This window comes from Sciurus vulgaris, assembly GCF_902686455.1.
Source record: "Sciurus vulgaris genome assembly, chromosome: 5".
Classification (NCBI taxonomy): domain Eukaryota; kingdom Metazoa; phylum Chordata; class Mammalia; order Rodentia; family Sciuridae; genus Sciurus; species Sciurus vulgaris.
In genome coordinates, this window is record NC_136465.1 from 70,081,924 (window position 1) to 70,106,026 (window position 24,103).

At 39.5% G+C, this 24,103-nt stretch overlaps 1 protein-coding gene across 1 annotated transcript in view; it reads right to left on the reverse strand.

Annotated features, from left to right (window-relative positions):
- LOC306661359 (maestro heat-like repeat-containing protein family member 1) overlaps nucleotides 1-24,103 on the reverse strand; it is a 172,649-nt gene that overhangs the window by 80,515 nt on the left and 68,031 nt on the right. The window contains exons 5-10 of the mRNA XM_079140303.1: nucleotides 12,037-12,140; nucleotides 11,593-11,715; nucleotides 10,526-10,688; nucleotides 9,366-9,458; nucleotides 8,807-8,961; nucleotides 8,324-8,464 (exon numbers count right to left, since the gene is read on the reverse strand). Coding sequence (XP_078996429.1) covers nucleotides 8,324-8,464; nucleotides 8,807-8,961; nucleotides 9,366-9,458; nucleotides 10,526-10,688; nucleotides 11,593-11,715; nucleotides 12,037-12,140 — 779 coding nt within the window. The remainder of the gene's footprint in view (nucleotides 1-8,323; nucleotides 8,465-8,806; nucleotides 8,962-9,365; nucleotides 9,459-10,525; nucleotides 10,689-11,592; nucleotides 11,716-12,036; nucleotides 12,141-24,103) is intronic.

Consider the following 24,103-nt stretch of genomic DNA (forward strand, 5'->3'; position numbering starts at 1 on the left):
CTTCATGCATGACACACTCCACCACTGAGCTACTCCCCCATTCATTCAGACAAGGTGTTGCTGATCTCAATCTCCTGGGTTCAAGTGATCCTTCTCCCTCAGTTTCTAAAATGGGTCTATAGATATGAACCACCATGCCTAGTCCAAACAAGACTTCTTAATCTAGACACTAGGGATGAGCTTCAGAAAGTCTATATGCGAAGTTCTGGGCATATGTGTATTTCATCTTATCTCAAAGAGGTCTGAGTCACAAAACAGGTTGAGAATTGCTTCCCTAAAGTGCTCTTAAGTTCTTCTGGGTATATTGTATCCCGGTTCCTGCAACAGCTCTTTTGGGCTCTCTAGGAACAGATGACATCAGGAGCTGGGGAATATGATGATGCTCCAGTCAAGGGAATATTTCCCAGGCACAAGAATTAGCTCTCACTTTATGAGAATAAGCACCTTCTCATCTACCCCAAATGTCATACAGCAACTGGCCCAGAAAAGGATTCTAAGCTCATGCTGGTTCCTCTGCCTTGAATCACTTCCCTGACCTTGTCTAACTGGTGAATGTCTGCTTTCTTTTTTAATTGATGAAAATTGTATATGTTATGGTATGTAACACGGATGTTTTGAAATGTCTACACTGTGGAATGGCTAAATTGAGCTAATTTTTTTCCATTTTTTTATTAAAAATCATAAATTTACATAGGGCAATGTTGTTTGATTCATTCTGTTATTTTTTCCCTTCCCCGCACCCCTCCCACCCCTCTTTTCCCTCTATACAGTCCTTCCTTCCTCCATTCTTACCACCCTCCTTATCCCTAACCCTAAACCTAACCCTAGCCCTAACGCTAACCCCTCCTACCCCCCATTATATGTCCTCATCCGCTTATCAGCGAGATCATTCGTCCTTTAGTTTTTTGAAGATTGGCTTATCTCACTTAGCATGATATAGTCCAATTTCATCCATTTGCCTGCAAATGCCATAATTTTATCATTCTTCATGGCGGAGTAATATTCCATTGTATATATATATACCACATTTTCTTTATCCATTCATCAACTGAAGGGCATCGAGGTTGGTTCCACACTCTGGCTATGGTGAATTGAGCAGCTATGAACATTGATGTGGCTGTATCTCTGTAGTATGCTGATTTTAAGTCCTTTGGGTATAGGCCAAGGAGTGGGATAGCTGGGTCAAATGGTGGTTCCATTCCAAGCTTTCTGAGGAATCTCCACACTGCTTTCCAGAGTGGCTGCACTAATGTGCAAACCCACCAGCAATGTATGAGTGTACCTTTTTCCCTACATCCTCACCAACACCTATTGTTGCTTACGTTCTTGATAATCGCCATTCTAATTGGGGTGAGATGAAATCTTAGGGTAGTTTTGATTTGCATTTCTCTTCTTACTAAAGATGTTGAACATTTTTTCATATATCTGTTGATTGCTTGTACATCTTCTGTGAAGTGTCTGTTCATTTCCTTAGCCCATTTGTTGATTGGATTATTTGTATTCTTGGTATAGAGTTTTTTGAGTTCTTTATAGATTCTACATATTAGCGCTCTATCTGAAGTATGAGTGGCAAAGATATTCTCCCACTCTGTAGGCTCTCTCTTCACATTACTGATAGTTTCCTTTGCTGAGAGAAAGCTTTTTAGTTTGAATCTATCCCAGTTGTTGATTCTTGCTTTTATTTCTTGTGCTATGGGAGTCCTGTTAAGGAAGTCTGATCCTAAGCCAACAAGTTGAAGGTTTGGACCTACTTTTTCTTCTATAAGATGCAGGGTCTCTGGTCTGATTCCGAGGTCCTTGATCCATTTTGAGTTGAGTTTTGTGCATGGTGAGAGATATGGGTTTAATTTCATTCTGTTGCATATGGTTTTCCAGTTTTCCCAGCACCATTTGTTGAAAAGGCTATCTTTTCTCCATTGCATATTTTTGGCACCTTTGTCTAGTATGAGAAAATTGTATTTATTTGGGTTTGTGTCCGTGTCCTCTATTCTGTACCATTGATCTACCTTTCTATTTTGGTACCAATACCATACTGTTTTTGTTACTATTGCTTTGTAATAGAGTTGAAGATCTGGTATTGCGATACCCCCTGCTTCACTCATTCTACTGAGGATTGTTTTAGCTATTCTGGGTTTCTTATTCTTCCAGATGAATTTCATAATTGCTTGCTCTATTTCTGTAAGGTACATCATTGGGATTTTAATTGGAATTGCATTGAATCTATATAGCACTTTTGGTAGTATGGCCATTTTGACAATATTAATTCTTCCTATCCATGAACATGGGAGATCTTTCCATCTTCTAAAGTTTTCTTTAATTTCTTTCTTTAGTGTTCTGTAGTTCTCATTGTAGAGGTCTTTCACCTCTTTTGTGAGATGAGTTTGGGAGGCTTCCCTCCTCTTCTATTTTATGGAATACTTTGAGAAATATTGGAATGAGCTCTTCTTTAAAGGTTTTGTAGAACTCGGCTGAGAACCCATCTGGTCCCGGACTTTTCTTTGTTGGTAGGTTTTTGATGACCTCTTCTATTTCATTGCTTGAAATTGATTTATTTGTGTATGTCCTCCTCGTTCAGTTTAGGTAATTCATATGTCTCTAGAAACTTGTTGATGTCTTCGAGGTTTTCTGTTTTGTTGGAGTATAGATTTTCAAAATAGCTTCTAATTATGTTTTGTATTTCACTCGTGTCTGTTGTGATATTTTCTTGTTCATTCCGAATTTTAGTAATTTGAGTTTTCTCCCTCTTTCTCTTTGTTAGTGTGGCTAAGGGTTTATCAATTTTGTTTATTTTTTCAAAGAACCAACTACTTATTTTGTTAATTTTTCCGATTGTTTTATTTTTGTTTCAATTTCATTGATTTCGGCTCTGATTTTAACTATTTCCTGTCTTCTACTACTTTTGGTATTGGTCTGCTCTTCTTTTTCTAGGGCTTTGAGCTGTAATGTTAAGTCGTTTATTTGTTGATTTCTACTTCTTTTGTTGAATGTGCCCCATGAAATAAATCTTCCTCTCAGTACTGCTTTCATAGTATCCCAGAGATTTTGATATGATGTGTCTTTTTTCTCATTTACTTCTAAGAATTTTTTAATTTCCCTCCTGATGTCTTCTGTTATCCATTCCCCAAGTATTGCAGAAGTTTCTGTTTTTTATTCTGTCATTTATTTCTAATTTCAGTCCATTATGATCTGATAGAGTACAAGGTAGTATCTCTATCTTCTTGTATTTGCTAACAGCAGCTTTGTGGCATAAAACATGGTCTATTTTAGAGAAGAATACATAATTAGAAGCTATTTTGAAAATCTATACTCCAACAAAACAGAAAACCTCGAAGACATCAACAAGTTTCTAGAGACATATGAATTACCTAAACTGAACGAGGAGGACATACACAAATAAATCAATTTCAAGCAATGAAATAGAAGAGGTCATCAAAAGCCTACCAACAAAGAAGAGTCCGGGACCAGATGGGTTCTCAGCCGAGTTCTACAAAACCTTTAAAGAAGAGCTCATTCCAATACTTCTCAAAGTATTCCATAAAATAGAAGAGGAGGGAAGCCTCCCAAACTCATCTCACAAAAGAGGTGCTGCTGAGAAGAAAGTGTATTCGTTCTTTGTTGGATGGTATATTCTATAGAAGTCGGTTAAGTCTAAATTGTTGATTGTGTTGTTGAGATCTATGGTTTCTTTATTCAATTTTTGTTTGGACGATCTATCCAGCGGTGAGAGAGGTATGTTCAAATCACCTAGTATTATTGTGTTGTGGTCTATTTGATTTCTGGAATTGACAAGGATTTGTTTGACGTACATGGATAAGCCAATGTTCGGGGCATAGATATTTATGATTGTTATGTCTTGCTGATTTATGCTTCCCTTAAGCAGTATGTAGTGGCCTTCTTTATCCATTCTGACTAGTTTTGGCTTGAAGTCCACATTATCTGAAATGAGGATGGATACTCCAGCTTTTTTGCTGTGTCCGTGTGCATGGTATGTTTTTTCCCCATCCTTTCACCTTTAGTCTATGGGTATCTCTTTCTACGAGATGAGTCTCTTGCAGGCAGCATATTGTTGGATTTTTCTTTTTAATCCAATCTGCCAGTCTATGTCTTTTGATTGATGAGTTCAGGCCATTAACATTCATGGTTATTATTGTGATATGATTTGTATTCCTAGTCATTGGACTCATTTTTGTTTTTTTTGTTGTTGTTGTTTTTTTTATTGTAAACAAATGGGATACATGTTGTTTCTCTGTTTGTACATGGCGTAAAGGCATACCATTTGTGTAATCATAAATTTACATAAAGTAATGTTGTTTGATTCATTCTGTTATTTTTTCCCTTCCCCCCACCCCTCCCACCCCTCTTTACCCTCTATACAGTACTTCCTGCCTCCATACTTGCCCCCCTCCCAAACCCTAACTCTAACCCTAACACTAACCCTTCCCTCCCCCCCATTATGTGTCATCCTCCACTTATTAACGATATCATTCGTCCTTTGGTTTTTTGAGATTGGCTCATCTCACTTAGCATGACATTCTCCAATCTCATCCATTTGCCTGCAAATTTTTGTTTTTTGACATGATTTGGTTTCTCCTTTATTTGGCTATTCCTTTAGGCTAGTTCCTCCCGTTGCTGATTTACATTGTTGTTTTTCATCTCTTACTCATGGAATATTTTGCTGAGAATGTTCTGTAATGCTGGTTTTCTTTTTGTAAATTCCTTTAGCTTTTGTTTATCATGGAAGGATCTTATCTCATCGTCAAATCTGAAAGTAAGTTTTGCTGGGTATAAAATTCTTGGTTGGCATCCATTTTCTTTCAGGGCTTGGTAAATGTTGTTCCAGGCCCTTCTAGCTTTTAGGGTCTGGATTGAAAAATCTGCTGATATTCTTGTTGGTTTCCCCCTGAATGTAATCTGATTCTTTTCTCTCGCGGCCTTTAAAATTCTGTCTTTATTGTGTATGTTAGGTATTTTCATAATAATGTGCCTTGGTGTGGGTCTGTTGTAATTTTGTTATTTGGAGTCCTATCAGCCTCTTGTACTTGGATTTCCATTTCATTCTTCAGATTTGGGAAATTTTCTGATATTATTTCATTGAATAGATTGTTCATTCCTTTGGTTTGTTTCTCTAAGCCTTCATCAATCCCAATAATTCTTAAATTTGGCCTCTTCATGATATCCCATAATTCTTGTAGATTCTGTTCATGATTTCTTACCACCTTTTCTGTTTGGTCAACCTTGTTTTCAAGATTAAATATTTTGTCTTCAATATCTGAGGTTCTGTCTTCCAGGTGTTCTATCCTATTGGTTATGCTTTCTATGGAGTTTTTTACTTGATTTATTGTTTCCTTCATTTCAAGGATTTCTGTTTGGTTTTTTTTCAGTATCTCTATCTCTTTATTGAAATGCTCTTTTGCTTCCCGTATTTGCTCTTTTAACTGTTGATTGGTGCGTTCATTTAATGTCTGCATTTGTTCTTTCATCTCCTCGTTTGCTTCCCTGATTGTTTTAATTATGTACATTCTGAACTCCCTTTCTGACATTTCTTCTGCTGTGCTGTCATTGGGTTTTATTGATATAGTATCTAGGTTTGTTTCGGACATTTTCTTCCCTTGTTTTCTCATATTGGTCAGATGTCAGTGGGACTCTGATATTGTAGATTTCCTCTATTGGCTTATAGTGTCCCCGTAGATTTCCAGTGTATCACCTACCAGCCTTCAGTAGCCTGAAGTCTTGGATTAACTTGATAATGTAGTGCTTCCAAAGAACGCTGCCCCTAGCCCGCTACTGGTTCCAGGGAGGGAGACCTGGAGAGGTCTCTTGCTGCCAGCCCTGGTCCCAGAGGCTGCTTGCAGGTCAGAGGTCTCCACTGGCTTGGGGACTTGTAGCTGGCTCTGCGTAGACAGGCTCTCACTGGGTGGTCTGCCCCGAGAAGCTAGCCTAGAAAGGCGCTTCCCGCTGGAGGGGACTGGGCTGCTTGGGGAAGTCCCTGGCGCCCTGTGCTGGTCTCTGAAGCAACCTGCGGGCGGGCCGGAGCTGGCAGCGGGGCAGGCCAGAGCTGGCCGGGCTGCTTCTGTGCAGAAAGGCTCTCACTGGGGGGCCTGCTCCGCGAGGCTGGAGAACCTGGCCCTGTGGGAGGAGCCCACCACCAGAGTGCTCAGAGCTGCCTGGGGGAGACTCTATCTGCCCTGTCCTACTCTAATAAGCTGCTCGAATCCAGGCCTGCCTCCAAGCTGAGCTTCACTGGGTGAGGGAGACTCACCCCGTGGTTCTATTTTAGTCCGAGTCTCTCAGTGCCTCCCCTTCTTGAATCCTGGGTTCTGGAGCGACTGGAGATGCAGTCACCCTCTAGTCCGCCATCTTGGATCACCCCGTGGAAAAAGCCTGCAGCTGGAGGGGGGCAAGGCTGCCTGGAGAGGTCTCTGGCTGCCCAGCCCTGGTCCCAGAAGCTGCTTGCAGGTCGGAGGTGTCCGCTGGCTTGGGGACTTGTGGCTGGCTCTGCGTCAAAAGGCTCTCACTGGGCAGTCTGCTCCGAGAAGCTAGCCTAGAGAGGCGCTTCCCGCCGGAGGGGGCTGGGCTGCTTGGGGAAGTCCTAATTTGAGCTAATTAACATATGTATAATATGCTTATTTTTTTCTGGAGAAAACACTTAAAATCCACTCTGCTGTTTCAGGAATACATTACTATTATCATACCTATGTATATATGATCACCATGTCATGCAATAATCTCTTTGAACTTGTTCCTCCTGTCTAAATGACATACTGGCCTTTGACCAGTATCTCCCAGATTATCCCTGATAACCACTATTTTACTCTGTATAAGTTCAATTTCTTTAGATTCCACGTGACATCATGTGGTATTTATCTTTCTATGTCTGATTTACTTTACCTAATGTCTTCCTGGTTTATCCATTTTGTCACAAATGGCAGGATTTCCTTTTTCCAAAGTTGAAAATATTCCATTGTGTATATGTACATTTTCTATATCTACTCATCTGCTGATGGACACATAGGTTGATCCCATATCTTTACTACTATGAATAATGCTACAATGAACACAGGCATGCACCTTAGAAAAAAACTTTTAACTTTTCACCATGGAATGATAGTAACTGTGAACTTTGTCGTATATGGTCTTTATGTATATTCCTTCTATACCTTATTTATTGAGGGTTTTTAATCACGTAAGAACATTCAATTTTGTCACATGCTTTTTCTGCATCTATTGAGGTGATCATAGAGGTTTTTGTTCTTCATTTTGTTAACATGTGCTGCATACTATTTATAAATGTAGAACCATCCCTGCATCCCTGAGAATGATGAATGATCCTTTTAACATGTTGTTGAAAGTGATTTGCAAGTATTTTGTAGAGTTTCTGTAGCTCTGACTATCAGGGATTTGGCCTGTAACTTTCTTTTCTTGTAACATCCTTGCCTGGCTTTAGTATCAAGGTAATAGTGACATCATATTTTGGAAGTATTCCCCCTCCTTTGACTTTCTTTTGCGAGAGAACATCAGAGAATGCTTGGTATTAGTTCTTTAAATGTTTGGTAGAACTCAGCAGAGAAGCCATCAGGTCCTGAGATTTTCTTTGATGGGAGATTTTACTGCTGGTTCAATCTCCTTATTTGATCTATCTACCTTCTTCAAGGTGCAATTCAAATGTCATCTCTTCTGAGAAGCCTTCCTTAAATTCCTGCATGCAAAACTATTCCCTTCTTCTCCATGCTCCAAAAGGTCTTAATACAGTCCTATCTTTATATAGAACCTCTAATTGTAGCATTCATCACCTAAATTGTAGTTCTCATAGTTCCTTTTCCCCACAGAAGGTGATTTATCACCTCCATTTGCACAGCCTGGTATATATAGTAGTGTCTCAATAAATGTGGAAAGCATTAACACAGAGGGCAGCAAATTTTCTCTGGAAAGGGTCAGATAAGCAATATCTGTGTATTTTTTTAAATATTTTCTTATAGTCTTATTATTTTCCTTTTATGATCCTAGGGATGAAACCCAGGGACTCGTGCATGGTAGGCAAGCACTCTATCATTGATCCAAGCCCCCAGACCCAAGAAATATTTCACACTACATTTGCCATAGGGTCTCTGTAACCAACCACTCAACTCTGCTGTTTTAACAGAGAGACAGCAATGGACAATATGTAAAATAAATAAATAAATAAATAATAAGTGGGCACAGCTAAGTTCCAGTAAAACCTTATTTTCAAAAACAGGCTTCAGCCTGGATTTAGCCTGTGGGCCATGCTCTACCAAGCCCAAATTCACTACTCAATACATTTCCTTCTCGTCCACAATGCAGTTACCTGGGAAATATAGAAAGGCTTCAAGTTTCCTGACAACAAAGTCATTAACCGTTGAGTTAACCAGTTCACTTGGTTCTTGAGTTTGTTTGGTGACATGAGGAAGAATAGATGGCCTGTTATCACCAGTACCTGCTCTGCCACCTGTGAACAAGGAGATGAATAAGCTGGCCTCAGTTCAAGGATGAAGATAGGACAAGTCCTCAGTGGCTTTGCCTCATTCATCTTTGTCTTCCCAGAGCCTAGCAAAGTGACTGGCAAACTGAGGGTATTCAGTAAATGCAAGTAACAATTACAACATTAATAAAAAATGGATGGACAGTAGAGTGTTTTTTGACTGTTCCCTTTTCTGGACAATAGGAAGAGGAAATAGGAAAACCATCACCCTCCTCTTGGGGGACAGACACTGCTCCTTAATGTCACTGCTTGGGCTTCAGCATCAATCCTTCAGCCCATCAACACAAATCCAACTATCCCCACTCTCACCTTCTTCATGTTCTTCAGGGGCCAGCGGTTGAACAGAACCCGAAGGGTGTGGCAGGCCTTGATGGACGCTGTCTCAGGGGTTATGTCCATCTCTTCATTGTCCTTAGAGCCCAGTTCCAGATGCTTCCGGGCACTGACAACCAATCTGCTGAGCACTATGAAAGGAGCACAGAACTTGAGCTGCCCATTGAACTTTCATTTCCCACAAAAGGATATAGTCCTCCTATACCCAACCCTAAAAGGGTCACCGGGATCCTGTGCAGCAAACACCAACCCATTCACTGCCTCACCAATTATCTTTCCTTCCAACTACAGCTGGTTCACACAGAAGCAACAAGGAAATTGATGATGCTCTTACTCACCCACAGCATTCCTATCAAGTTTGGCTCTTGTCCCCAACCAGGGGATAGCAAGCATTTGCTCATATCCTGTCCTAGTCCCACCATTTTCTGTCCTTTCCCCAGACTACTTGGATCCACACTATCTGGCCTTTTCCTGCCCTTATTTCCTCCTATCCTGACTCTAACAAAAGCCTTCCCCAGGGAAATCTGAGCCTCACCATGACACATGGCCAACATGTCCTCCTCCTCCTCAGCCATCCTCAGCAGGCGTAGGATATAATTCCACGTAGCACCAATGTAGGTGGCTGTACCTGGGAGGGATAAGGAGAGATGAGCCTATCCTAGGGAGGTGAGCCTTCCAAATGTAGTTTAGAAAACATAAGTTAGGGGCCATAAGGTCTGAATTCTGCCCCTAGGCCTACATCCAAAGAGTCCAGGAAACCTAGAACTAGATACAATTTATCTGGACTTAAGTTTCTTCCACTGTGAGACAGAACTATAGTTTCTGATGTGGTTACAGAGAACTCAAAGGAAACTCACAGGAAAGGTAAAGCTTAATAATGGCTGATATTACAGCACATATATCCAAGATAATGCCACACAGCCTGCTAACACACCCTTTCAAGGAAACTTGAACAACAAAGAGCTGGGTTGTCTGAGGTCAATATGAGGCATGTGCCTGGATTAGATCAGAATGCACATCTCCAGTTTTCATTGCCAAGTCTTCTGAGATTTCTGGTAGTCCAACCCACATGCCTTATCATTTTGAAGCCAGTACCCATAAGAAATGCTGACTTCCCCCAGTATTTGACTTCAGATACAAGTGGTAAATAAAGGGCAGGTGTCACCTGCTTGGTGATTTTTTTATTGAGGTTGGAGTGGAATGGGTAAGAGTCACCACTGGCTACTGAGCCACAGAGATGGAGACTGTACTCTATGGTGATTCTCTTCCCTCATCCTACTACGGCACTATTACCTTATGAGATTTTAATCAAATTCAAAACCAGTTTTTCCTATACAAAGCATTCCTCATGACCTCCCCACTCCCACTGTCAAATGGGGACTTTCTACTCTTCCTACTCACTCCATTCTTTGTTCCTAAGCCTCTTCCCCAGCCCCACAGGCTCCCAGGCCTTAACATCTTTCATTCTATGCCATTCCTGGTCTCCAGAAACACTCTCCTATGTTCCCATAACCCTACTGAGATGTTGGTTTGTCCCTGTCCTCCCCTGCATACAGCCTCAGCCTGACCCAGATGGAGCTGTTCAGTGAGAAGAACTAGGGGGATGAAGACAGTCTCAGGTCCAAACAACAGTACCCCACACCCCAATGTCCTGCCTTCTAATCAAACTAACTCCTCCATCACAGGGATCCATACCGTGGTAGAGGTTAAGTTTCCCCACTGCCACCAAGAGGCTCCTCGGGGGAAGGCTATGCAGATCGGATCTGTCCCACAGCTTCACAATGATCATTCCTGGGCAGTGGGACCCCAGAGCCATTAAGACTGCAGTACACCTCTCCTCCAGTTCTCCATGTGGCTTCTGGAAAGAAAGAAAAACTAACTGTGCCAAGGCTAACAACCAAGACACATTCCTCAGGTTTCTGAGAATCAGCTTTTGTCAATAACCAATTCTATCAAGAGGGCAGAAACTCACCTACAACCTCCCACCTCAGCCAATACGCATCCTTCTAGTGATGTTCTTAAGTCTGCACAGTCTCTGTCTGTGTCTCTGTCTCTGTCTCTATGGTGGGGTAGGGACTGGGGTTTCCAGAGTACAGAGCTTTCCCTGCGGCAGTAAGTGAACCAATAAAAGTGAACAGAACCAACAACTTTGGAAAATCCCTGACAAATCTGAGGTCTAGGTCAGAAGACAAGTGTGCCAGGGGAAGGCAGGTTACCTGAAAGGAGGACACCTCATAGGTAGATAGTTAACTCAGAAAATAAGACAACGGATTAACCCAGGATCATAAAAGTAAATACAAAAGTATGAATGTGAATCGATAGATCCGTAAACAACATGAAAGTTTAGTCTAAAAGGGCTAGCAGACAGTTGGGCAGCTATAAATAGGTTAGTTAGTAAACAGCCTAAAATGATTAGTTGAGTTTCAGTAACAAATATGACTGTGTAAAGCATCCCAGAAGGAGGTTTAGGTCACAATCTGAGGACAAGATCATACTTCAAGGTCAATAGCCCAAACCCTTCCCCATTTCCATCTCACTTCTCCTGTCTATCCCTTCACTCCATTGCTATATATTCAAACTACCTAGATCACAGTTCTAGATATGTGCTAGGATACAAGACATGGGCTCAAATAAACTTTTTAGAAACTTGAGTTACTTGTATTCCAGGTCTCACTTAGCCTCCAAATGCCATAAGCCACCAAAAGAGAACTCCAGGGATCAGATCTTTCCTTTCCCCTGTCATAGAGGCATAGGCTCCTCACCAACATCTTCAGGTAGGTGATGATGGTATCTGTCACCTTCTGGCACAATGCAGTTGACATCTTATTATTTAAGATTTTGGCTTCTAGTAACTTGAGGGTTTCTAAGACATTATCTGCTGACACCTGTAGGAAAGACGGGACTCAAGAAGAAATAATGTTGAAGGGTAGAAATAGTAAAAGAATAACAATACCTAGTAGAGAAAGGAACAGGAAGAGTGAACCTAGTGAGTGAATTAAAGTTGGGCCAGGGTTTGTGTGGAGAAAGTGTGGGTCAGACCAGGGACATGGAAACCAGATCTAGAGCTGTGACTGTACTGGACCATGTAGCATTCTGCTGAACAGAAATTCTCCCTATTCTCCTGGTATAGTGGTTATGTGCCCAACCAGCTACCTTGATGGAGGTGGTCCCACCTGGAGCCAGGAAGGTATCTAAGACATCCTCACCTCACCAGCAACTTGGAGGGCTTCCATAAATTTCCTGATGTTCCTTCCTGAGATATTCCATTCCAAGTCCCTTTCAGCGGTAGCTAACATAACTGTAAATATCTCTATAGACAATAAAAAGGGCAAGGAAGGGAACTGTTTATTTCATGTTGGGGTTGGTATTTCCTTGGAAGTATTTCAACATAGTATGGAGAAAATACACAAAAAATGACATTAAAGAATAAGAAGACATAAGTTTTACTCCTGATTCCAACTCTGTCATAATATGACATATTAAGCAATTTTTAACACCAGCAACCTCTACTTCTTCATCCATGAAATAAGTATAATAAAAATTAACATAAGAATCAAAAATAATGGGATATGTGTTGGTAGGTATCAACTTTCTGAATTTATTCCAGTCTGTTGTATCACATCATTTCCCCTAAGGTCATGCATGCCTTTTAAGGAGATCAGTGAGTTTTAAGGGTGGTGGGTGTTTAACCACAGAACTAAAAGTTATAATTATATAAACTACAGTTTATATATAATTACAGTTACATTAACCTGAGTCTTAGGTTACTATTATTCAGAAAGAAAATAACTTAGCAAATTGATAAGTTGGGTCTCCATTTACTACTATTAAGGATAATTTATTTATTTAAATGCTTCATTTGTCTTTATTAAAGACATTACTTTCATCTGAGCCCTCATGGATCTTCATAGTGCAGCAGAATTTGATGAACACACCCTCAGGTCCTCTTCTTGATGGATGGGAACAAGCCATGACTCAGGATGGAGAAATTTACTAAATAAACCATAAGAAAAAGACCACCTCTTGGCTAGACCCAAGGCCTGAGAATTATTTGGACTTCATATAAGTGATTAAACAGAGGAAGATTGCAGGAAGCAAAATTAATGGCCATGTATCCACTGGAATCCATTACCATTGAAGATGTAACTGTAAGATTCACCCAAGAAGAGTGGGCCATACTGGACAAACTTCAGAAAAAGCTGCACAGATCAGTGATGCTGGAAATCATCAGTCATCTAGTATCAGTTGGGTATCTATTTTGTAAATCCGATATGACTTTGCATTTGAAGGAAGGAGAAATTCTGTGGAGGGTAGCAGGAACAGAGTTTCCTCCATGCCAAAGTCCAGGTAGGGAAAATATACACCAAAAATGTAAAAGTGTGTATAACCCACTTACTGGCAGGAAGGACATGCCAATCATCATATCAATGAACTCTCATATCCAAGAAGATTCTTTTGAATGGAATAATTTAGGAGATGATTTAAACTACAACTCTGCTTGGAGTCAACATTTATTTAGTCACCCAGCAATGGAGCACTGGGTTAAGAAACATTGTGAACGATCCCTTGGTGACAATTTGTACCTTAGTGGAAACAAGGAAATTTGCAGCAACATATCAGGTGAATTTCATGCATATTAGAAAGGGCATATGAATTGTATAAAGCCTAGAAAATGCAAGAAGAGTAACCTTGGGAAAGCCTTTGGTGAGTCAACCTACTTGAAATACATGAGAATATCCACACTGAAGAGAAACCATACCTATGTGATTTGTGTGGGAAAGTCTTCACTGATTTATCTAACCTTAGATTTCATCAGAGAACACACACTGGAGAGAAACTATACAATTGCCATCTGTGTGGGAGATCCTTCAGTAAATCAGTTTACCTAAGAAGTCATCAGAACACTCACTCTGAAGAGAAGCCATATCAATGCCACTTGTGTGGGAAATTCTTCAGTCAATCATGCTACCTTAGACTACATAAGAGAATCCACACTGGTGAGAAACCACATGAATGCCACGAATGTGGGAAAGCCTTCAGTCGATCATCTGGCCTTACACAACATAAAAGAACACATACTGGAGAAAAACCATTCAAATGCTATCTGTGTGGGAAAGCCTTCAGTAGGTGCTCTGGCCTGAGGCAGCATGAAAGAACACATACTGGAGAGAAACCATACAAATGTCATCTGTGTAGGAAAGCCTTCCGTCGGTACTCTGGCATGAAACAGCATGAGAGAACACATACTGGAGAGAAGCCATATGAATGTCATCTTTGTGGGAAAGCCTTCAGTCGATCATCTGGCCTTAGATTTCATGAGAAAACATGCACTGGAGCAAAATAATATGCCTGCCACCTGTGTGACACAGTCCTCAACCATCACTCTACTATTAAGAAATGGAAGATGACTCACTTTGGATAGAAACCATTGGATTATCATCTATGTGGGAAAGCCTATTTTAATACCTTAACCTTAGAAAACACAATCCAATGCTCAGTCAAGAGAAACCACATCAATGGCACCATTCAATCTTATAATGTTAGACAGCATGAGAGAACTGATAGGAGATAAACTGTAGGAACATCATCTGTTTGAGATAACCTCCTAATATCTGCATTTATAAACCCATGGTGGAGAAAAACTTCTATGATTGTAGCACAGTCTACACTGATTTTAAAAAATATAATACATGTAAAAAATGTGAAGTAGCCTTTTACCATATTTGTAAAATTTAAAACTGAGGGCCACAATTGAAGAAGAAACTTTAATTGGTATAAAATATTTTTTTAAATAATATTTGCTTCTCTACAGAAAAAAATCTCATGGAAATTAAGTCATATGAATAAAGTCTGTGTGGAAATGCAAAAAAAAAAAAAAAAGACATTACTTAACTTTGCCATGCCTTACTTTACTCATTTATAAAGTGCATGTGGTCATCTTTGTGGTCATCATCATCATCATCATCATCATCATCATTATATTGTAGTTTTACCTACTTCACAGAGTTGTTATGAGCATTATGTGAAACAATATATGTACTATAGTAACTAGGGTATAGGTGAGGGTCTTGCTAAGGTTGTTAAGGCTGGCCTAGAAATGACAGTACTCCTGCCTGTCACTGGGACCACAGTATGTGCCACCATACCCAGTAGTATTCATTGCCATTTTAAAACATTTTAAAACAGATCATGTTGTAGGGATGCAGGTAATACCACCACAAAACAACCATAAAAGAGGATTAAGCACAAAGGAGGAGAGGGAGGGGAAGTAAAAGAGACACAAAAAATGCTATTTCATACAAGCAACAATAGGTGTTGGAGAGGATGTGGAGGAAAAGGTACACTCATACTTTGCTGATGGGGATGCAAATTAGTGCAGCCACTCTGGAAAGCAGTGTGGAGATTCCTTAGAAAAGTTGGAATGGACCCACCATTTGACCCAGCTATCCCACTCCTCAGCCTATACTCAAAAGCACTTAAAATCAACATACTACAGAGATACAGCCACATCAATGTTCACAGCTGCTCAATTCACAATAGCCAGATTGTGGAACCAACCTAGATATCCTTCAATTGATGAATGGATAAAGAAACTGTGATATATATACACATACACACAATGGAATATTACTCAGCCATAAAGAATAAAAAATTATGGCATTTGCAGGCAAATGGATGAAATTGGAGAATATCATGCTAAGTGAGATAAGCCAATCTCAAAAATCCAAAAGGCGAATGATCTCACTGATAAGAGGATGATGACACATAATGGAGGGTGGGAGGGGGGCAAGAATGGAGGAAGGAGGGACTGTATACAGGGAAAATAAGGGTGGGAGGGGTGGGGGGAGGAAAAAATAACAGAGTGATTCAAACACCATTACCCTATGTAAATGTGTGATTACACAAATGGTATGCTGTTACTCCATGTACAAACAGAAACAACATGTATACCATTTGTTTACAATAAAAATAAATTTTAAAAAAAGAGCAAGATATTATAAAATATTATTAAATAATATTTAAGATATTATAAAATAAAAATAGGATGTGATAAGGAACTGATGATAAAATTTAGAAATTAAAAAAGTAGGCATTAACATTTTAAATCTTAACAGAATATAATTAAGATTGGAAACAGTTAAAGAGAGAATAACCAAATTGGAAAATGGTTCTGAGGAATTCATCCATTATACAAAGCAGAGAAACACAATAACTATTCATAAAAGAACAATGAACAGATGTGGAAGATAGAGGAGTTCTACAAGAATGGAGGGAAGGCAGTATCTAAAAGTAATTGAGAACTTCCAGAAGTGAAAAAAGACCAGAATCTTCTCATTTAAAGTTCAACAATGGTATTCTCTAAAGATAAACCCATGCTTTAGCAAAACTTAAGAAATCAGAAGTAAAAAGAAAAATCCTGAAGCCATGAGAATGAAATACAAATCACCTAACAAAGGAATAGCAACCATACTGATGACTAGTTTGTAAAGGGCAACAAGACATGCCAGGAGGAAGTAAGGAAACTGTAGGAAGTATTTGGTACTCCACAGTAATGGCTGAAAAAGTATGAAGAATGTAAAGCCACCAAAAAAAAGGGAGAAACTGAATTGTTTAAAAACAACTCAATTCAAAGAATAAAGACAGAAAAGAGAAATTAGGGACAGAGAACAAGTGGGACATTGAGAAAATGCTTTTAAAAGATGGAAGATGTTCCAGGAGTGGTGTACATGCCTGTAATCCCAATGACTCTAGGAACTAAGGAAGAAGGATCGCAAGTTGAGGCCAACCTCAGCAACTCAACAAGATCCTCAGCAACTTAGAGAGATCCCGTCTCAAAATAAAAAGTATAAAAGGACTGGGGATATAAAGCAGTGGTAAAGTGCCCCTGGGGTCAATCCCCAGTACCAAAATTTTTTAAAATTTTTTTAAAAAGATAGTACAAGCATATTCAAATATTACCATCTACATTCAATGTAAATTGAGTAAATATGCCAAGTAAAAAGAAAAGGATTGTTGGCAGACTGCATTAAAAAGAAAACAGGAATGGGTATGTAACTCAGAAATAGAGTACTCATCCAGCATGGGCAAGGCCCTGGATTCAATTCCTAGCAATAAAAAAGAAAACTTGCCATGTGCTATTTGCAAGCAAAAGGATACAAAAGCAAAAATATACTATATAAACACTAATCAAAGGAAAGCTGCTATAGGACTGGGAATGTAGCCTAGTGGTACAGCACTTACCTAGCATGCATGAGGCCCTGGGTTTGATCCTCAGAAAAAAAAAGAGGAGGAGGAGAAAAAAGAAGCTAGCATAGGTAGCTTAACAGAAAATAAAATAGATCTGCAGGCAAAGAGCATTACAAAGGACATTTCACATTTAATTCACCAAAAAGCATATTAATTTCTCCTTCCTTTTCTCCTTCTCCTTCTCCTTATTTAGTGCTAGTGCTCAAAAACAAGAACTCAGGTATGCAAAGCACAGATTTCTAGCTAACTACATTGCAGACAGAGAATGTGTTCTATATAAATTTAGTTGTTCAAAATCCATAGAGATTGGCCTTAGTGCCCAGTGTATTATTCATTTTTATATTTGTGTGCTAGAGAAGAATACATATTGTCATTTTATCAATTTTGCTAGTTATACCTTTCAAATATATATATTTATACTTTATTTTATTTGAAAGAGGAGTTAAAATCTCTATTTGTAGTATGGGTTTACCAATTTCTATTTTTTGTTCTGTTAATTTTATGCTTTATACATTTAAAGTTATTAGACTCATACAAATTCAGACTGCTCTATCTCAGAGCTAAAGATGTAGCTCAGTGGTAAAGCATGTGCTTTGCATACCTGAGGCCCTATGTTTAAGCCCTTCAATGCTTCACTTCATAATCCTGAAAGTAAACTTTGGAACATCTCTTATTTGCCAGTTAACACAGTGGTAGCCTTTATTAGTAGAGGGGACTGGAGGGAAAGTACAGGAAAAGGGGTTTATCTTCCTGCTTCTGGTCCATTCCTATGGCCTGGTACATATGTGGGACCCCAGAGGTGCACACTCTTTTACCAATACTACCCCCTTGACCACTGTCCTTGCCTGGAGGCAATCTGCAAAACAAACGTGCATAGCAGTTTTATTTGTTATAGCCAAAAGCTAAATCACCAAAATGCCCTTCAATAAGTGAACAGCTAGACAAACTGTGATACATCCATACCATGGAATATTACTCATTTTTCACCATTATTGATTACTAGTATACCAGATCCTTACTTTGTAAATTGATAAATGGAAACATCATGCTTTTTTCCTACCTTTCCTGTACAAGTTACAGAGTAACCAAATAATTACTGAAAAAAGTTCTCAACTTAATTCTAGCTAGTAAATGGAAAAGGAATGAGCAAGTCATCAAATCACCAGTTTCAACCTCAATGAAATTATGGATCTAACACTGAACATCAATGAATAGTGAAACCATTAGGTAAAAGGCTAATGGAACTTTATTATCAGGGTCAAAGTGATAACATGAATATACTACAAGTGAAATTTCCCAGGGTCTAGATGCAATGAAATAGAAGCCACAAAGCACCACCCAGGAACTATCAATCCTCTGGGTCTACCAGTTTATGTGAAATCAACTGTTACAAGTTAAACTGGAAAAAAAAATAAACATCACAAACAAGCACTCAGCCAAATTCACTAGATAGGAAAGTGCATAGGAAAAGTAACCCAGTTTTGTAAACGAAGCTTGTAAAGGGGGGCAAAAAATGGGTGATTATAAAGAAATGCAGAGTTGAACCTAGTCACTATGCTGATTCAGATAAAAAAAAAAACTATGAAGGGACGTTTCTAAGACAATGTCTTAAGAGGCAGCTGAATATTTATTGGATATGCACAGATATTAAGATTTAAATAATTTGTTAGATGTGATTATGTACTTTTTAAAGTACTGATTTGTTAGAAATGCATGCTGAAAACTCAGATGAATGCGTTGTCTGGCTAGACTCTGTGGTGCGGGTCTGTAATCTCAAGGATTCCAGAGACTGAGGCAGGAGGATCACCAGTTCAAGCAACTTAATGAAACTGTCTCAAAAGAAAAAAATTAAAAGCACCAGGAAAAAAAAAGGGGGGGGGGGGGGGGGAAAAGATATAGCTTAGTGCTAAGGCATTCCTGAGTTCAAAAAAGAAAAAAAAGAAAAGAAAAAAAGAGGTGAAAAAAATGAAAGAAAAAGAAAAGAAATACGATGTCCGAAATAGTAAAGATATCCCAGCCCTCACCTCTGCCTCCCCAGAATTGATGCGGAATAACTGAAACAATACAGACAGAAGTCCTACTGCCAAGCCAGTCCCACGCGCGCGTCTCCAGGGGCGGCACTTTCTCGAGTCCCTTTGGTCCTCTGCTGCGCTCGCCGCCTGTCACCGCGGGAACAGGTCGGACCCGCGAGGACTCACGGCGGCCGGTAGCTCATTTGAATCGCCCCGCCTCTGCACCAACGACTGTCAACGTCGGCCAACGTTCCGCAACGTCCGCCAACGCTGGCCAGGAGAGGAGTGGTCTGGTCTGGAATTCAGACCACAACCACTGGTTCAGTGCCCGCCTCCCTGCTTTTCCGACCGGTGCCGGCGTGTTTGGTTGAAAAGTACCTGGCGCTGGGCAGTCCCTGGCTTGATCAAACTGGCCTATATTTTACTGAACACCCCAAGGTCGAGGCGCTGCCCTCGAGAATCTGAAACCTGCATTCTGGTCCCGGCTCTTGTCAGTCCACACCATGACTGGAGTTTCGTTATTTTGCCTCAAAAAGGGAGGAACCCTGCCCTGCCACCTCCACAGAGCTGTGCGGCATCTTCAGCCTGAAGAGATGAGTCTAAGTGAACGCGCTCTGTAAATGACAGTTCCCCGGAATTGTTCTACTCCATGCCTGGCACCGCCAGGCGGAAGAAGCTACAGCACAACCCTGTTCTCAGAGGGCTCACCTTCAAATTACGACAAGACACGTCCCTTCACGTCCCTGAAGTTTCTCCTTTTTTCAATGGGAAATTGGGCTAGATTTTTCTTAAAATTATAACAGGGAGTATTTTGTGCTAGAGTTCCAGGGGATGATTTTGGAAATTGAACTGACTTCCCGACAGGGCAGGGATATCAGGAAGAATTGCTGGGACCTGGAGGAAAGGTTTTTGAGGAAAGAAGCCAGTGTTCCAAGCTGTGTAAAAGCTTGGACGTGGGAATTTTCAAAAGGTTATGTCAGGGTCAGTTTTTGCTGTCTGCTTCCAGTTACCACCCCCTGAAAGAGTTAGGAGAGGGCAAGGAACTTATACTCTTTGTGGTCATGAAATATGGCTCAAGAAAACCCTGAAAAGGTCTTTAAAGTTTAAAACTTTAAAAATCATGGAAATATTACATTTCATCCATATTTGTTGTTTCAGCATAAGAATTTTTTGAAGTAACTGTTCATTTACACTGAAAAATAAACACTAGGTTTTACCCTTTTGCTTCAAATCTCCCCATCTCTCCAGTTTAAGAACAACCATTGGAGAAATAGAAGGTGATTAGGACATGAAGGTCAGTCGGATTGGTTGTAGGAGGTTCTAAACAGCAAGCTAAAAAGTTTAGAATTTGGGCTGGGGTTGTGGCTCAGTGATAAGAGTGCTTGCCTAGCACCTGTGAGGCACTGGGCTCCATCCTCAGCACCACATAAAAATAAACAAAGGTATTTTGTCCATCTACAACTAAAATATTTTTTTAAAAAAAATTATACTTCATATTGTAAGCAATTTGCTACTCAAGGGTTTTGAACAAAGGAATTGAATGACAAAATGGCTTAGAAACATTAAGCCAGAAGTTGTGTGAAGGATGATTTTGCAGGGAAAGAGATCAGAAGCAGGCAGACAAATTGGGTTGTGTGGTAAACCATACAGTGCCATAGGGACTTGAACTTCAAGAGTGGTAACAGAGGACCAGGGATGTGGATCTTGCCAAGCATGCCCAAGGCCATGGATTCCATTCCCAGTAATGCAAAATAAGAATGACAACAGGAATAGAGAGGATTAAGGCAATTAATACTAGGCTGTAAACCTGGATTGATCCTTCTATGCTCCCCTCACTCCTACCTCAGAAGCTTTTATAGTAAGAGAGTCATATTCCTAACATTAGATCCTGGGCTTCAACTCAAATGTAAAATCAGAAGCTAGCCCTATGGGGACCACCAGTGAATTTCTTACTAAACAGTCTCAGATGAAATTTGTTGAATTAATTCAAAGACCGCCTCAACAAACCCCTTTGGAACTCATGACTAGGAAGAAAAGTTATTCTACTAGTGTATAAAGCTGCTTTCTGTAGATCCACAGAGCTATTTAAACCCATTATGTCTTTGTATTTACTACTAGTAATCTCAAAGCTAAATTCTGTGCAGTTTTTTTAGTATTCATTGGCCAGCATTTCTTTTACTTTGTGTTTGCACCTTTATTTCTTGCTAATGTTAAGTACATGCATAAAATCACACTGCCGGAGTTCAGATCCCCACATTATTAAATCAGCTGGGTGACTTTAAGCCCTCTGAGATTCTGTCTTATAAAATGGACATGACAGATAGGACCTACCTTAAAGTGTTCTTGTGAGGTAAAATGAGAAATCCTATAAAGCACTTAAAACATTGCATGCCACATTACAAAAGCTCAATAATGTTAGTTGTGGCTAATATTTCATGAACTGGATTTTGTTTAGCTGCCTATGCTTTTTCTTATGTTTTCTTAGGTCTTTTGGATACAGCTATAATATAAATCTAATAATAAATGAATAAAAGCTAATAATAGTAATAAATTGTTCCTGACTGTCCTTCTGGCAACTGAAAGGGCAAATATAATGAATTCAAGAGTAATAGTACATCTCAAAGGCAAACATTAGGGAGGAGGGGAAGAATAGAAATGCAATAGATTAGACAAAGGGGAATGAAGTGAAGGGAAGGGAAGAGGAAGAGGAAAGACAGTGGAATGAATCTTACATAATTTTCCTATGTACGTATATGACTACACCACAGTGAATCCCACCATCATGTACATCCACAAGAATGGGGTCCTAATTAGAATAAGACATATTCTATGCTTGTATAATTACATCAAATGCATTCTACTGTCATGTATAACTAAAAAGAACCAAAAATTTTAAAGAAAGTAGAAAATAAAAAAGGCAAACATAAATATTCTACTGTTGAGATATTTATGGTTCGATAGATGAACATTATTGGGGGCAAGGAGAGGAAACATCCATGTTTCAGGCAGCACTAAGACCTCTGAAAGCCATCTTTTCTTGGGGTCTAGCCTAACCTTGGTACACATTCATTCAAATATTACCTGAATATCAATCCAGAAGCTAAATTATCTCAGTAAAAAGTCTCAGACTCACTGCAAATTGCTAAATTTGCATTCATGCAATGGATTCATCATAAAGAAGCTATTTCCAGTTAGCAAAAGCTCATTTTTTGTGTGTGTGACCTGAACGATTGCTTAGCATAGTCATAACAAGGAAGCCATAGTAATTTGAATGAGACATGTTACCTAGGTACTGGGAAAGTCCCATGAAATGTGTCTGTCCATAAGAGAAAATACCTGTCTAAAGACCTTGCTCCTGTCCCCAAGACCCCATGTGCCTTTCCTCATTAGCAGTTCAAAGTGTACTCTAATGAATGAGAATGATGTGTCAGAATGCATTCCACTGTCATATATAACCAATTAGAACAAAAAAAGATGTACCCTAATAACATTTCTCTGAAACCTAGTTATTTTTATTACTGTGTCCATGTGTGTGTCGATGTACTACTTCTGCTCATTAAGTCACTCTATGGTGGGTGTAGGACACATCATTTCCACAGATAAAATTAGCCACACTGAATTTTCAGGCTACCATGTTCATAGTGCCTTCATGAGGTTTTCAGTGGTATTTGAAAATGGGGGTCTAGAATGCAGGAAAGAGGTAAAAGTTGGATATATTAATTTGATCACCCTTGATTAAAAAGCAGTAGTAAGATTTATGAAGTAAATAGTACTTTTAAAATGACAGAGGTGTTCATATGCAAATGATCCTTGCCTTATAGCATATATCAAACTAAACCCACAATGCAGCTAAAAGTTAAAGCTGAAACTATAAAACTCTTTGAAGAAAATATGGTAGGAGGGTTGCATGACATTAACTTTGGCAATGTTTCCTGGATATGACACCAAAATCACAGGCAACAAAAGTAAAACTAGATGAATATAGGAATAACAAAATTAAAAATCCTGTGTGTCAAAGAACATTATCAACAGAACAGAAAGGCAACTCTGCAATGGGAGAAAATATCTATAAATCATATATCTGATAACAGGTTTATATCTATGATATGTAAAAAACTACAATTCAACAATATGAAAACAAATCAATTTAAAAATGGGCAAAGTCTTGGGACTGGAGTTGTGGCTCAGTGGTAGAGCACTTGCTTCGCATGTGTGAAGCACTGGGTTCAATTCTCAGCACCACATATAAATAAATGAATAAAGTTCTATCAACATCTAAAAAAATATTTAAAAAATAAATAAATAAATAAATTTTAAAAAATGGGCAAAGGCTTGAACATTTTTCCAAAGAAGATATACAAATGGTCCAGAAGCACATACACAGATACTGAAGATCACTAATTGTTTTAGTCAGGTTTTTCACCACTGTGAGAAAAGGATCCAACCAGAACAACTGTAGAGGAGGAAAAATTTATTTGGGGGCTCATGGTTTCAGAGGCCTCCATCCACAGACAGCTGGTTCCATTCCTCAGGACTCAAGGTGAGGTTGAATATCATGGTGGAAGATTGTGGCAGAGGGAAGCAGCTAACATGATAATCAGGAAGTGGATTCCACTTACCAGATACAAAATAAATACCCCAAAGGCATGCCCTCAGTTCCCATCTCCACCAGCCACACCCCCACCTACCTCCAGTTACCACTCTGTTAATTCCATCAGGTGATTAATTCACTGATTGGGTTAAAGCTCTCACAACCCAATCCTTTCCCTTCTGAACCCTCTCCCATTGAGGTACAAAAATAAATTTACAAATACATATGTCCATAGCCAACCATCCCCTAGGGAGATAAAGGACAAGAAGCATAACATATCTTCCAAGGTCAAAATTATACATTCCACTGGACAAAAGCATGAACATGTGCACAAACAAATGGAAAAAGCCTCAGTTACCAGCTTTAAATAGTCACAGACTGCTAAGTAGCTGCTTTGTAGACAGACTTAGCTTCTTTCATTGG